The 13,046-nt window shown below is 44.9% G+C and overlaps 1 protein-coding gene across 1 annotated transcript in view; it reads right to left on the bottom strand.

Annotated features, from left to right (window-relative positions):
• The window catches only part of AK4 (adenylate kinase 4), a 69,518-nt gene extending 56,587 nt beyond the window's left edge, over window positions 1–12,931 (bottom strand). The window contains exons 1-2 of the mRNA XM_029949203.1: window positions 12,837–12,931; window positions 12,361–12,639 (exon numbers count right to left, since the gene is read on the bottom strand). Coding sequence (XP_029805063.1) covers window positions 12,361–12,505 — 145 coding nt within the window. The 5' untranslated portion in view covers window positions 12,506–12,639; window positions 12,837–12,931. The remainder of the gene's footprint in view (window positions 1–12,360; window positions 12,640–12,836) is intronic.
• Between the last annotated feature and the right edge of the window lie 115 nt (window positions 12,932–13,046).

Raw genomic sequence — 13,046 nt, forward strand, 5'->3', positions numbered from 1 at the left:
AAAGATAAACTGGACTTCATCAAATTTTAAAACTTTTGTGCTTCTAAGGACAACATCAAGTAAGGCAAAAAGACAACCCACAGAAGAGAAGAAAATACATGCAAGTCATATATCTAAAAAGGGAGTTCTGGGGTTCCAGGGTGGCTCAGTTGGTTAAGCGTCCAACTTTAACTTAGCTTATGATCTCACAGTTCATGGGTTCGAGCCTCATGCTGGACTCTGTGCTAACAGAATAATACTCAAAATAATAAACAAACATTTTTAAAAATGTTAATAAATAAGAAGGGACTTGTATTCTGAACATATAAAGAGCTCAACAAAGAAGGAACAACTGAGCCCATTTAAAAAATGGACAGAAGAGACATTGGCCAAAGAAGATCTACAAATGGTCAATAGCACATGAAAAGATGTTCAATAGCATTAGTCCTTAGGGACTAATGTGTAAATCAAAATCAGCATGAGATACCAGCTCACAGCCATTAGGGTGGTGAAAATCAAGAAAGACATACTGGAGTTCCAAGTGTAACACTGGAACCTTCATTCATTGTTGGTGGGAACACAAAATATCTGAGCTGCTTTGGAAAACAGCTGGCAGTTCCTCAAGATTAAATTTGTTTACTGTTTATTTTAACCAATAAATTTTTAATGTTTATTTTTTGAGAGAGTGAGAATGCACACAAGGGGAGGGACAGAGAGAGAGGGGGGGAGGGAGAGGGAAAGACAGGGGGACACAGAATCCAAAGCAGGCTCCAGGCTCTGAGTTGTCAGCACAGAGCCCAACGCAGGGCTCTAATTCAAGAACTGCAAGCTCATAACGGGAGCCGAGGTTGGCTGCTTACCTGACTGAGCGCCCCCCAGGGCATCCTGAGATGTTGAATATAGTGTTACCACATGAGTCAGCAACTCCACTCCCAGGTATATATACATGACCGAGAGAGATGAAAATATATAGTCACACAAAAATTTGTATATTAATGTTCATAGCAGGAAACAACCCAAGTGTCCATCAACTAATGAATGAATGAACAAAATGTGGTATATCCATACAATAAATATTACCTGGCAATAAAAAAGAATGAAGTAGTGATACATAACTGCAATATAGTTGAACTTTGAAAGCATGCATAGTGAAAGAAGCCAGATACAAAAAGTCACATCTTATACAAGTCCATTTACGTGAAATATCCAGAGTAGGCAAATCCATACCAACTGAAGGTAGATGAGTTGACTGCCCAGGGAGGGAGGGGAAATGGGGAATGACTCATAAGGGGTGCACATTTTCTTTCTGGGGTAATGAAAATGTTCTCACGTTAGGCAGGAGTGATGTGATGGTTGTATGATGCTCTAAATATACTAAAAACCACTGGAACCACTGGCTTATACGCTTTATAAGAATAAGTCCTATTGTATACATCTCGGTAAAGGTGTTATACTACAAAATAATGACAATAACAACAAACTGCCGGTCACTCCTCATCCAGTTACAGGGAAGCCCAGAATCCTGATCATGCCTCAAAGCCCTCTGTCAACCTTTGCAGCCTCCCCTCCTGCCATTTCCTCCTTACTCACAGCGCTCCAGAAACACCTGCCTTCGCTCCTCCAGGAAAACTCACTCCTGCTCAAGGGTCTCCCCACATGCCCTTCCTTTCCTCTGCTCCCAAATCTTCACCCATCTCATTCCTACCCTCACCAAGGCTCCGCTGAAACATCTCAGGGAGGCCTTCTCCAACCTCGCAGTCTAAAGTGGCCTTCCAGTCACTCTCCATCGCTGCACTACTATATTTGGGGGGGAATACTTACATAGTGTATAAGGCTTAACACGTAAGGTATACAAGGTTACCTTGATTAGTTTTCCCTTGTTTATAGCACATCTTCCCTCCTGCCATAACAGGCTATCAAAACATTTGTTGAACTAACCCGACACTAGTGAATTTCCTCTTCAGATGGTTAGAGACGGTAACTGATATTACAAAATAGATCACTTTACAGGAAGATGATAATGAATGCCATATTAGAGATACAGATGGGTATAAAAGGAATTTCAGAGAAAAAAATGATATGTAGCTGCAACAGCTGTGGAAAACTTCACAGAAGCTATGAGACTGAAAATAGACTTTGAAAGATTAAGTGTGAAAGGCACTGCAGGAGAAGGGCGCACCTGAACAATGCCCTCCCCGCCTCGTCCATGACCTCACAACACTTCACCCACACACATCCCACTGTGATTCATGGGAACATAATGTGAAACCTAGACCTTGAACCCGAGATGGTGCGTGCCTCAAGGGTACTTCTGCGTGCCTCCTCACACCTAATGCAGGCAGAGAAACATCTGCCAAATGACTAAGGCAGTAGCGGGCTCAGGTATTATTCCAGAAGTCTTACCATTACAATGAAAGGCAATTTCTACCTCCTCACAGTTGCGTAAAGTTTCTATTTTAGACCTTTTGGGGTTCTTTCTTGGAGAGGGAGGAGGAAGTCGACATTACCTTAGATTTTTATTTGAAATGCTTCAGGAACAGAACACATACCTCTAGACTACTCTTGAACCTGCTGACCCTCGGTGTACTTGTGGAGAGCTGAGCTGCCATGATCCCCTGGCCACCCACTGTTCCAGTGTCCTGTTTGTAAGACACGATGTGGCTATTTCACTAGGCACTGGAGCACCTGGATGGCAGCAGGATATGATGGGAGTCTAACTCTACCTATGGAGTCCCAAGTGTGATGACTAGCTTCTCTACCTTACCAGCTGTTTGACCTAAAACAAGTAACAAAACCTCTTAAGGCCATTTCTTCATTTGTAAAAGGATACCGTACAACTGCTGTGTAGATTTGTGTGTAGACTAGAGAATAAGACACATACATTAGCCAATGCAGGACCTAGCACATGCTTTACCCAGTGCACAGGTTAGTTATGATGACCAAGTCGCAAGAATTATAAAGTGCCAAAGTCACAGGTTGCTGGTCAATAAAAGAAGTGCTGAAGAACAGAAAATAATTGATTTCTAGCTTCTTGGGAATTTGATGAGCAGGAGTGACTTTGCATTATTTCAATATCATCAGCCTCTCTGGCTAAATAAGGGATGCTTGCTGCCAGGTCTGTCATTTAACTAGTACCAAGAACTCTTGGAACTTGACATGGGACTGTTAAGATATAACATCAGCCATTTCATTGTGCCTCATGAAATTGTACCAATCAGACCTTTTGTACCATGTCTTAAAGGCCAACTTGAGAACTAAACATTAAGGGGGCGGGGGGCAGAGGAACAGAGTAATTCAAAGCCTCTACTACCTGCTCATGCTTTAAATTTTTTAGTATTTACTTTTTGAGAGAGAGAGAGAGAGAGAGAGAGAGAGTGTGTGTGTGTGTGTGTGTGTGTGTGTGATGAAGAGGCAGAGAGAAAGGGAGACACAGAATCCGAAGCAAGCTCCAGGCTCTGAGCTGTCAGCATAGGTAGACGGGGCTCGAACTCACAAACTGTGAGATCATGAGCTGAGCTGAAGTCGGAGCCACTCAGGTGCCCCCTACCTGCTCAGGCTTTAAAAAACAATCTAGTTTGCCAAAAGAGCTGAGCTTTCTGACCCACTGTAAAAGAATACTGTCTAAAACTTTGTAAGAGTGCTCGCTTTGGCAGCACATATACTAAAACTTTGTAAGAAAAACGTTATTTCCTAGTCCCTAAATCTTCTTACAATATGCATTACACAGATTGCTTAAGAGCAGAGCAGCCTAATTCCACGTAACAATGGTTAGATTTTAAAGGAAATAGGCAATTAGATATCTCCTTTGTAATGGAGAGATGTGTAGCTAATAGTCTGGTACCCAATTTATAAGTTTCACAATCAGGTGCCATCACTTGAGTTCTAGGAAGCTTGGAGCAGAAGTGTAAAAGCATCACAAATTATGAGGCTAACATATTTGAGTGTATCTTAAAGATAAACACCAAGTAATGAAAACTAGAAAGGTGATATGCAGCAGGTATAACAACCTTTTCCTTTAATAGTATAATAAGAGACGAATAAAGGCTAAAATGGTAACACACAAGTGTGATCAAGCCACAAGAGTGATGATCTCCTGTGGACCCCAAACGAGCTCTGAAAGGAGTTCCAGTTACATGGTGGCAACGACAATGCCATCTCCTGACTTGGCAGCTAGACTCCTCTGTGAAAACTCAGCCCAGGAATCACCTCTAGAAAGCCTTCTGTAATCTCACCGTCTTCTCCATGCTGGGTCAGCATATCCCCATGTCCCAGGGGACCTACACATGCACATCTTTCAGCCCCTATTACCTTATCCTTGTTCTGCCTGCCTTGACCTCCTTCAGGAAATAGACCTGTGTCACTTCTTTGTATCCCACAAGCCAACGCTGCTTGGCATTTACAAATTTGCTGAAAGACAGAGTTACTAAGACATTCAAGGCAGCATGCTTTGTATACCAAAGGACAGTAAATAACTAAATTCCATCAACAGGAAGTTAGTACAATCAGAGTTCTCCAAGGATCCCTCTCAGGGGTCTGTGAATTCACCCCTTCTCTAACTACACATCTGTGTGAAGCCAAATATTCTTTCTGTACTTTAACTGAAACAACACGCACACAAACTGAATGAAGAACCTGATAGAAGACTCCAGTTTTCTTTTACAAATCAAGACATTGAAGAGATTTTCAAACAGGTGAAAACAACACTATTCTTCTCAAATTTTGTTTTTGAAACTAGTTATTTTTCATAGAAATGTTATGTTAATATGTGATGGATTTATCGTTATATTTAATGAAGCCACACACATTTTAAAAATTTCCCAGCTTTAACTTCTAATACATTTAGTAGCTAGAAGTATAATCCATCTAAAAGGCTCTACTTGGCCGCCCTGGTGGCTGGCTCAATCAGTTAAGGATCCAACTCATGATTTCAGCTCAGGTCCTGATCTCACAGTTTGTGAGATCTGAGATTGAGCCCAGTGTTAGGCTCGGTGCTCACCGTGTGGAGCCTGCTTGGAATTCTCTCTCCTCTTCCTCTGCACAAGGGTGCTCTCTCAAAATACATACATACATATACATACATACATACATAATAAATAAATAAATCTCTATGGAGTGCTCAGTGAGTTTTGTTTTTGTTTTGCTTTTTAGAGAGTGGGTGAGGGGCAGAGAGAGAAAGAATCTTAATCCTCTGCTGAGCATGGAGCCTAAGGCAGCGCTTGATCCCATGACCCTGGGATCATGACCTGAGCCAAATCAAGAGTCAGATGCTCAATAAAGTTTACTTTTTGTTTATGTATTTTTGAGAGAGAATATGTGAGTATGAGCAGGGTAAGGGGCAGAGAAAGGGAGAGAAAGAACAGCAAGCAGGCTAGGCTCCACACTGTCAGCACATGGCCAAACCTGGGGCTGGATCTCAGGAACTGTGAGGTCATGACCCAAGCAAAAATCAAGAGTTAAACACTTAACCAACTGAGCCACCCAGGGTCCCCTCAACGAGTCTTAAATGTGAGACCAACACGTCTGAGAATGGCTGGCTAGAAAACCATGGCATAGCTGTACAATTAAGAGTTATGTGTCTGGGGCATGGTTGGGGCTCAGTTGGTTAAGCGTCTGACTCTTGATTTCTGCTCTGGTCATGATCTCATGGTTTATGAGATGATGCCCCACATCAGGCTCTGTACTGACAGTGCAGAGCCTGCTTGGGATCTTTGCTCTATCCCTCTCTCTCTCTCTGCTCCTCTCCTGCTCGTCCTCTTTCTGTCTCAATGAATAAATGAACTTAAAAAACAAAAAAAAAAGTATGTGGCCAGTTTTCAAAAAGAGTAAGATAGATTGATACCTGCTAATAGAAACCAATGTCTAAGCTATACTGCTAAGCCTAAGGAAAGTTATGAAAAACAAAATATAAATTTGTACTTTTTAAAAAAGAGGCTACTGCTATCTATGTATATGCTATATATATGTATGCATAAAATGTATGCATAAATTCTCTAGATGAACATTCAAGAAAAGGAACTAGTAGGTACCCTGGTAATGAGTAACTGAGGAGCCAGGGGTCAGGGGACATGCATGCCTGCAGCGAGTAACGGGGAGCCGCGGGTCAAGGAGGGGAGAAGGCTTTTCCACACCGTTCCTAGTGTCTTTAGTGTGAAATCTTTACCATCTGCACATATCGCCTTTTCAAAAAATCAAAAGTGGGACAAAAATTATATTGAAATAGTACAGGAGTATTAAACTCATATTAAAGAACAGACTTTTATGACACTAAAAAATATTAAATGTATGTTGTGCAATAAAGCAAGTAATTTTCAAAATAGTAATACGAAGTTTATTTTTGAAATTCAGTTTGAAGGATATACTGTTTATAAAAAGTATTAACAGTATTTTTTCCTTCCATTTAGTGGGATTACAAGTGTTTGTCTGATTTATTTTTCTTGGGTTTTTAAACCTTTGATAACTTACACATACTGTAAGGACACAGGTTTGAGACAACAGAAGGGCACACATTGCCCAAGGCAAGAGGAACCACCCTTCTAATACCCTTAACATTCCTAAGGGCAGGCCTAGAAATAGAAGCTATAGGTAATCAGTTGTTGCTTCAGGCTAGTTACACCCTACGTGAGGGTCCTGGGTCCTGGGTCTACTCTGATTGGTTAACACTCTAAATGTTGTAATTGGATAAACCTGCTGTCAATAATATTGTGTAGTAATAATTGGATCACTGTACCTACGTCACAATTTCCTGTAACTCCCCCTTCCCAAATTCATAAAAGCCCTGCCCCACCTTTGTTTGGGGCTCTCAGCATGGATCCACCACACAGGGAAAGTCTGTGAGCCTAAACCCGTAATAAAGCCCTTTGCTTTTGCATGCGTGACTCGGTCTCCCTGGCGGTTTCTGGTTTTTGGGGACAATTAAGAAATCTTGGGTATTACAATACTATTTTTATAACCAGAAAAACAAGGAGAGTTTAAATACATGTATCAATGTATGTATACCCATGTCTATACTTAAATATTTAGTAAGCCAAAAACTAAATGAATAAATTGTAACCTATTATCTACTTTTCTACCAACACCTTGGCTAGATATTTGTAAGCTAAGTTTAATTTTTTTTAAGTAGGCTCCATGCCCAATGTGGGACTTGAACTCATGACCCTGAGATCAAGAGTTACATGCTCTACTGACTAAGCCAGCCAGGCACTCCTGTAAGCTAAGTTTCCGATTCCTTTCTCCTACAGTTTAAAAACTACTCTGATCCAGTCACTTCTTTGTTTTTTAAATTTTTTAAATGTTTTATTTATTTTTGAGAGAGAGAGAGTGAGCATGAACCGAGGAAGGGATCAGAGAGCGAGGGAGACACAGAATCTAAAGCAGGCTCCCGGCTCCGAGCTGTCAGGCTCCGAGCTGTCAGCACAGAGGCTGACGCGGGGCTCCAACTTACCAAAGGTAGATCATGACCTGAGCAGAAGTCGCATGCATAACCAACTGTGCCACCCAGGAGCCCCTCACCATTGATTTCTAGTAACCCATGCCAAGGAAAATATATTTGCCAAAAGATTTACACGCAAAGACGTTCATAAGAGCATTATTATACAGCAAGTAACCCAAATGTTCCACACCAGACTGGTTAGGCACACTCCAGTTCAACCCTAAGGCACATTCACCCAAGTGCTAAGGCCAAAATCCTAGGACTGATTTCGAGGCTATTTTCTCTCCATCACCCCTCACTACCAATTATTCCGGCTGGAAGGCTCCACCTTCATTTGCATCCTAAAGCCTTTCATTTCTCTCTGCCTTCACAACTACCCTCCAATCCAACCCATGGTCCACTCTCTTCATCTACACTGGTCTTCCTGGTATCACTCTAGCTTAACTGTAGTCACTTCACACAGCATCCCACCGAAGGTCAACTTTTTAAAAAGTAAATCCATTCATGTCATTATCTTATTTAAAACCCTTCCATAGCTTTTTAGTGCCCTTTAGATAAAACCTAATCCAATTCACATTTTCCAAATTTTCCACAAGGTATAACTGTAAACCAAGGTAGAAAAGCTCCTTCTTAAAAATGATCACACTGGGGGCACCTGGGTGGTTTCAGTTGTATGAGCATCTGACTTCAGCTCAAATCATGATCTTGCAGTTCATGAGTTCAAGCCCCACATAGGGCTCTGGGCTTTAAGAGCAGAGCAGGCTTCAGATCCTCTGTCCCCCTCTCTCTGCCCCTCCCCTGCATGCACTCTCTCAAAAATAAATAAAAAATGACCACACTGGGGGCCCCTGGGGGCTCAGTCAGCTGAGCGTCTGACTCAGGTCATGATCTCATGGTTCGCCAGTTTGAGCACCTGTCAGGCTCTATGCCAACAGCACAGAGCCTGCTTGGCATTCTCTCCCTCTCTCTGCTCCTTCCCCAACCATGCTAGCTCACTCTCTCTCTCAAAATCAATAAATAGACTTAAAAAAAAAATGACCACACTGGAAGACTGCTTAGATTCAGTTGTTCACGTAGCCAACGCAGATGTACTGTCAGGGGACACCTTATTCAAGTCACAAACTGTTCTTTCAACACCCATAAAAACCCTCAGAAACCAGGCATTGTAGAGTGGACCTATGGAATCGAGAGATTCCCCCAAACTGGTCAGACCCTTGACCTGGGCCATACCCCAAGTCTTACTGAGATAGGAAAAACATGGAACATAGCATATTTCAGAAATCCTATAAGATTCTACAAAATAACTATTTAAAGTTGTTTCAGATAACCTTGTTCAACTCTGTGAAGTCTCTAGATACAACCTCTCTAGCCTCCAATACTCAGAAGCTTTCACTCTTACATAAGATACACATTTATAACTAACAAATGCAAAAAAAAAAAAAAAAAACCTGAGCCCTCTGAACTAGGTCATCTTTTCAGAGAAAAAAGGCTCAGGCCATAGTCTAATTTGAAATGCTGGTCCCATCTGCAAACCCCAGCAAAAGCTACAGTTAATATTAAGAGCAGAAACACATTTGTTCTTGAACACTGTTTCACCCAATCAAGTCCAGGATGCTTCCAAATGGAAATTTGCCAATTTTCCTGTACTTGAGATAGCAGACCCAGTACAGAATATTGTGATTTTTTTTTAAATGCCACTATTTGTCCAACCCTTAAAATAGGATTCTTACGTCCTTTCAGAGGGAGTCTCAGTCACTATCACTCAACAAATGGAGGGGCGCCTCGGTGGCTCAGTCGGTGAGCAGCCAACTTCCGCTCAGGTCATGATCTCACAGTTCATAGGTTTAAGCCCCGAATCAGGTTCTGTGCTGACAGCTCAGAGTCTGGAGCCTGCTTCACATTCTGTGTCTTCCTCTCTCTCTGACCCTCCCCCGCTCACACTCTGTGTGTCTCTCTCTTAAAAATAAATCAAAAAATTTTTTTTAAAATGGAGACTAGTATCTCCAATAAACTTCTAACAAAGTTTTTATAGGACTCACTACTAAGTACAGCAGTGTTTGTGCACACACGCTTATACTCATACACACACAAACACAGGAAAGCTAAAATTCCTTATGACAGAATGTAGGACCCACCTACTGGCAATCTATGAGAATTCTCTCTTCTATGTACTAATGCAACGTACTAAAGAAAATGAGAACCAAAGATTTGGGTGTGAGTCTTCAAAGTCTGTGATTAAGTCTCAGCCTGCACTGCTTCAGGCAGATTAGACAAAGCCAAAGGGTGACAGCGATCAGGAGACTAATCTCAGATCAGTAGGAGGTACAAACTTTCACCATAAATCAAAGCTAATCAGAATGGACTCGATTGCTGGAGACAATCTGACTTCAGGATAGTAGACAGAATCTGTGACCCAAAGACCTGTTGAGCTCTTTCTATGCACTAAGTACTTTGCCATATCCCTGACCTTGAAGTCTCTTCAGTGGGAAGTGGAACATGGTGAGGGGAGAAGGGACAACAAGGGGTGATTATCACAGATATCACTACAGCGCCCAGTACCTAGAATACTGCCTGACACATAGCAGGTACTTGGTAAATATCTACTGCATGAATCAGACAGACATTTGCTGTAATGCATTATGAAACTGTGTGACAGCAGCAACAGAATCAACAAAGCCATGTGCAGAGGAAAGGAATGAATTCTGCCAGAGCAGGTAAGGGAAGACTGCCCAGAAGCAATGAGTAGCCTTTCCCTGGAAGAGCATTTTTTCAGCAGGCAGAGGCTGTGGGAAAGCCATGTGGACAGTATGCCGGAATCAGGGCTGGAGCAGATGGCCGGAGCTACTCCCAACTCAAATTCCTACCAAGGTTTTATTTCCTGGGGTTCTGTCATGATTCCTCATCTCCTTCAAACGTTCAACTATAAAGGTATACATACAGAGGGGCGGTATTGCTTCTGTATCAGGAAATTAGCTAAAAGCAAACAACAGGTAACAGAAAAATACCATGGAATGTTTTCTTGCTTACCAGGCAATGAGATTGTAAGACTCTTAGAAACTTCTGTGAGAAAAATAATCCAAGAACACCCTCCAAGTCCACTAGAACAAGCCACTTTCAAAACAAATTGCTGTCCATTTTTCTTCTCTTTCTTTGATAAGCAGTTTTTAAATTGGCGGATGAAAACACTGCTTGGTTCCCAACAGAAAGAAAATCTAAACATTTTGTAGTCACATCGTACCGTAGGGAGAAACACTAGGAGAAAATGAAGCCACGTGAAAGAGAACAGAAACTAAAATCCAGAAACCAAACAAAGTTTAAAAAAAAAGTGAGAATAAGGGAAAACAGCAAGTGGAAAGTTTTCAAAACTTCTAAGAAAGTTCTGAAGTAAGCCACTGCCTATCACATTCTCTTTAAAAATGGAAAGGGCACTGATCCAGGCTGGGGTGGATAGGGTGAGGTCTTTCATGCCAGAAGGAGAAGAGTCCCCAAGTCAGGTAGAGAGAATGCTAAGAAATGGGCTGAATGCCACAGAATCATTTCCTCCCCTAACCAAGTCTCTGGCTCCCTACCACGGAGAAGCCGGAGCCAATCACAAAACCCTCAGGCTGAGAGCCAGCCTTCCCTCTCACACTGCTCTTCCCCGAAACTGCATGCCAAAACAAAAAGAATAAAATGCATTGAAATGTGGTATTAAAATTAAAATAGACCCCATTGATGCAAGAGAAAATTCAAGGTGCAGCCTTGTACAGAGAACTTTTCCTTCTGAAAGATGGGAGGTAGTGCGGGAGTCTTCTTGAAAAATCAAAATAAAAGCTTGCTTTTGCAATCTTCTCAAGAGATAAAGAATAAAACTGCCTTTGAGATATTTCTTAATTCCTAGGTTTTACACTGGTTTCCAGCACAGTCATCTGCCCACCTCTTGGAACTAATCTGTGCTTCTGTAATGAAGATCCCTGGATAATTAGCCCATGGATGGGCATTAACCACCCTGGACACCGCTGAGGGCAGCAGCAAAGCTCCCCATGTGCAAATAACAAGTTTTCATAAAGGAGTTGCTTATTATGCGACTATGCATCCCTGAAAGGTTACGTACCAGCAGCACAACGGCTACCTCCCGCCTTTAATGCCAATTCATCAGGAACCGGGTGGACTGGGGTGGAAGGAGAGGGGTGATGGGCCCCACTGAAAGACTAAGCGATCAGGCGAGTCACATCCCCAAGTTCACGACGCCAGCCAAGGGAGGCATTCTCAAGAAGCCATTTCCAGGGAAGCTGGATTCAAAATGCAATTTCTCAGATCGAGTCTCCTACTACGTAGACTCCTTCCTAACGGCCAGGCCCCGGCTTGGGAAGGAGGGGTGTTAGTGGTGAGAGTTTACCTTAGAAGGTGGCAGCGGACAGACAGGCCTTTCAAAGCCACTAGGGCTCTGTCCGGAGGCCCAGGGTGACGCGGAGGGGCAGGAACAGTGCGCGGCTGGGAGCCCCACGGCGCCACAGGTTCCCCGGAGCGCGGCGGGACCGGACTCCCACAGGTGGGCGGCTAGAGCGGGGGACGCCCCAGTTCCCCGGGGACACCGGGGGTCGGGGCGGGGGGGAGGTGTGGGCTGGGAGGGCTCATCCTTAAGAAAGCAGGGCGAAAGGGAAACTCGGGGTTTTCAGCTTTCTGGTTCTCACTGCTCAGCTGGGTGGTTACAGGCTTTTCCACAAGGCAGGAGGAGCCCAGGGGAGAAGAGGGGCCGCGTACACCTTCCACCCTCCTCCCTGCGAGCCCCGGCACCCTCCTGGGGCGCGGTTAAGCCGCACCACCGCGGGCCACCGTTTGCATGCTCCCAGGCACGTAGGAGCCTGCACGACCACATGCGGGCGGGGGAAGGGCGCCCGGGGACCGAGGACACCCGACCCAACCCGATCCCGCTAAGGCTCACCCCCGCCCCTCGCCCCCGCACCCCTCACCCGTGTTGGCTTTGATGTTCTCCCGCAAGAAGTGGCCGCTGGAGAGATGCTGGAGACCAAAGCTCTGAGCGATCCTCTGGCACACCGTGCCCTTGCCCGAGCCGGGCGGCCCAAGGATGACCGCGCGCAGGAGTTTGGAAGCCATTGCCTTCGCTAAGGCAGGGAGGGGGCGGCCAAACGGACAACCCGGACAGCGGCCTCGGAGAAGCCCCGGGAACTTTATGGCTTCTGCTTCTGCCTCTGACACTCTCCGCTCGCGCGGGGACTCGCCGGACGCCTCTGCAGAGGAAAGGAGTGACTTTTGAGACAACCCCTCCCTCCAGCCCCGCGCCGGGGCCGGCTCGAAGGCGGAGAAAGGCGCCACGCTACCCATCCCCGCCCTCCTCGCCCCCACGCCGCGATTCTGGACAAGTCCCGAGTCCCCGCCCCTGGCGGGGTCGCCTCGGGGGCTCAGAGGGCGGCCTGGCCAGGCCCACCTCTACCCCTTCCTCTTTCGTTTCCCACGCGGCGCTCGAGGAAGGGGCCGGGCGGCCTGGCATCCCCGCGCCAGTCTGCACCGAGGGGGGCAGCCGGGAGGCGCGGTGACTCCAAGCGCGCCCCACGGCGCCCCACGCACCGGGCGGCCTGGGGGCTGAGCCCCTGCCCCGGCCCTTGCACGTGGGCAGCGCTGAGTCTCCGGCGCGGCC

This window comes from Suricata suricatta, chromosome 8 (assembly GCF_006229205.1).
Source record: "Suricata suricatta isolate VVHF042 chromosome 8, meerkat_22Aug2017_6uvM2_HiC, whole genome shotgun sequence".
Taxonomy (NCBI): Eukaryota; Metazoa; Chordata; class Mammalia; order Carnivora; family Herpestidae; genus Suricata; species Suricata suricatta.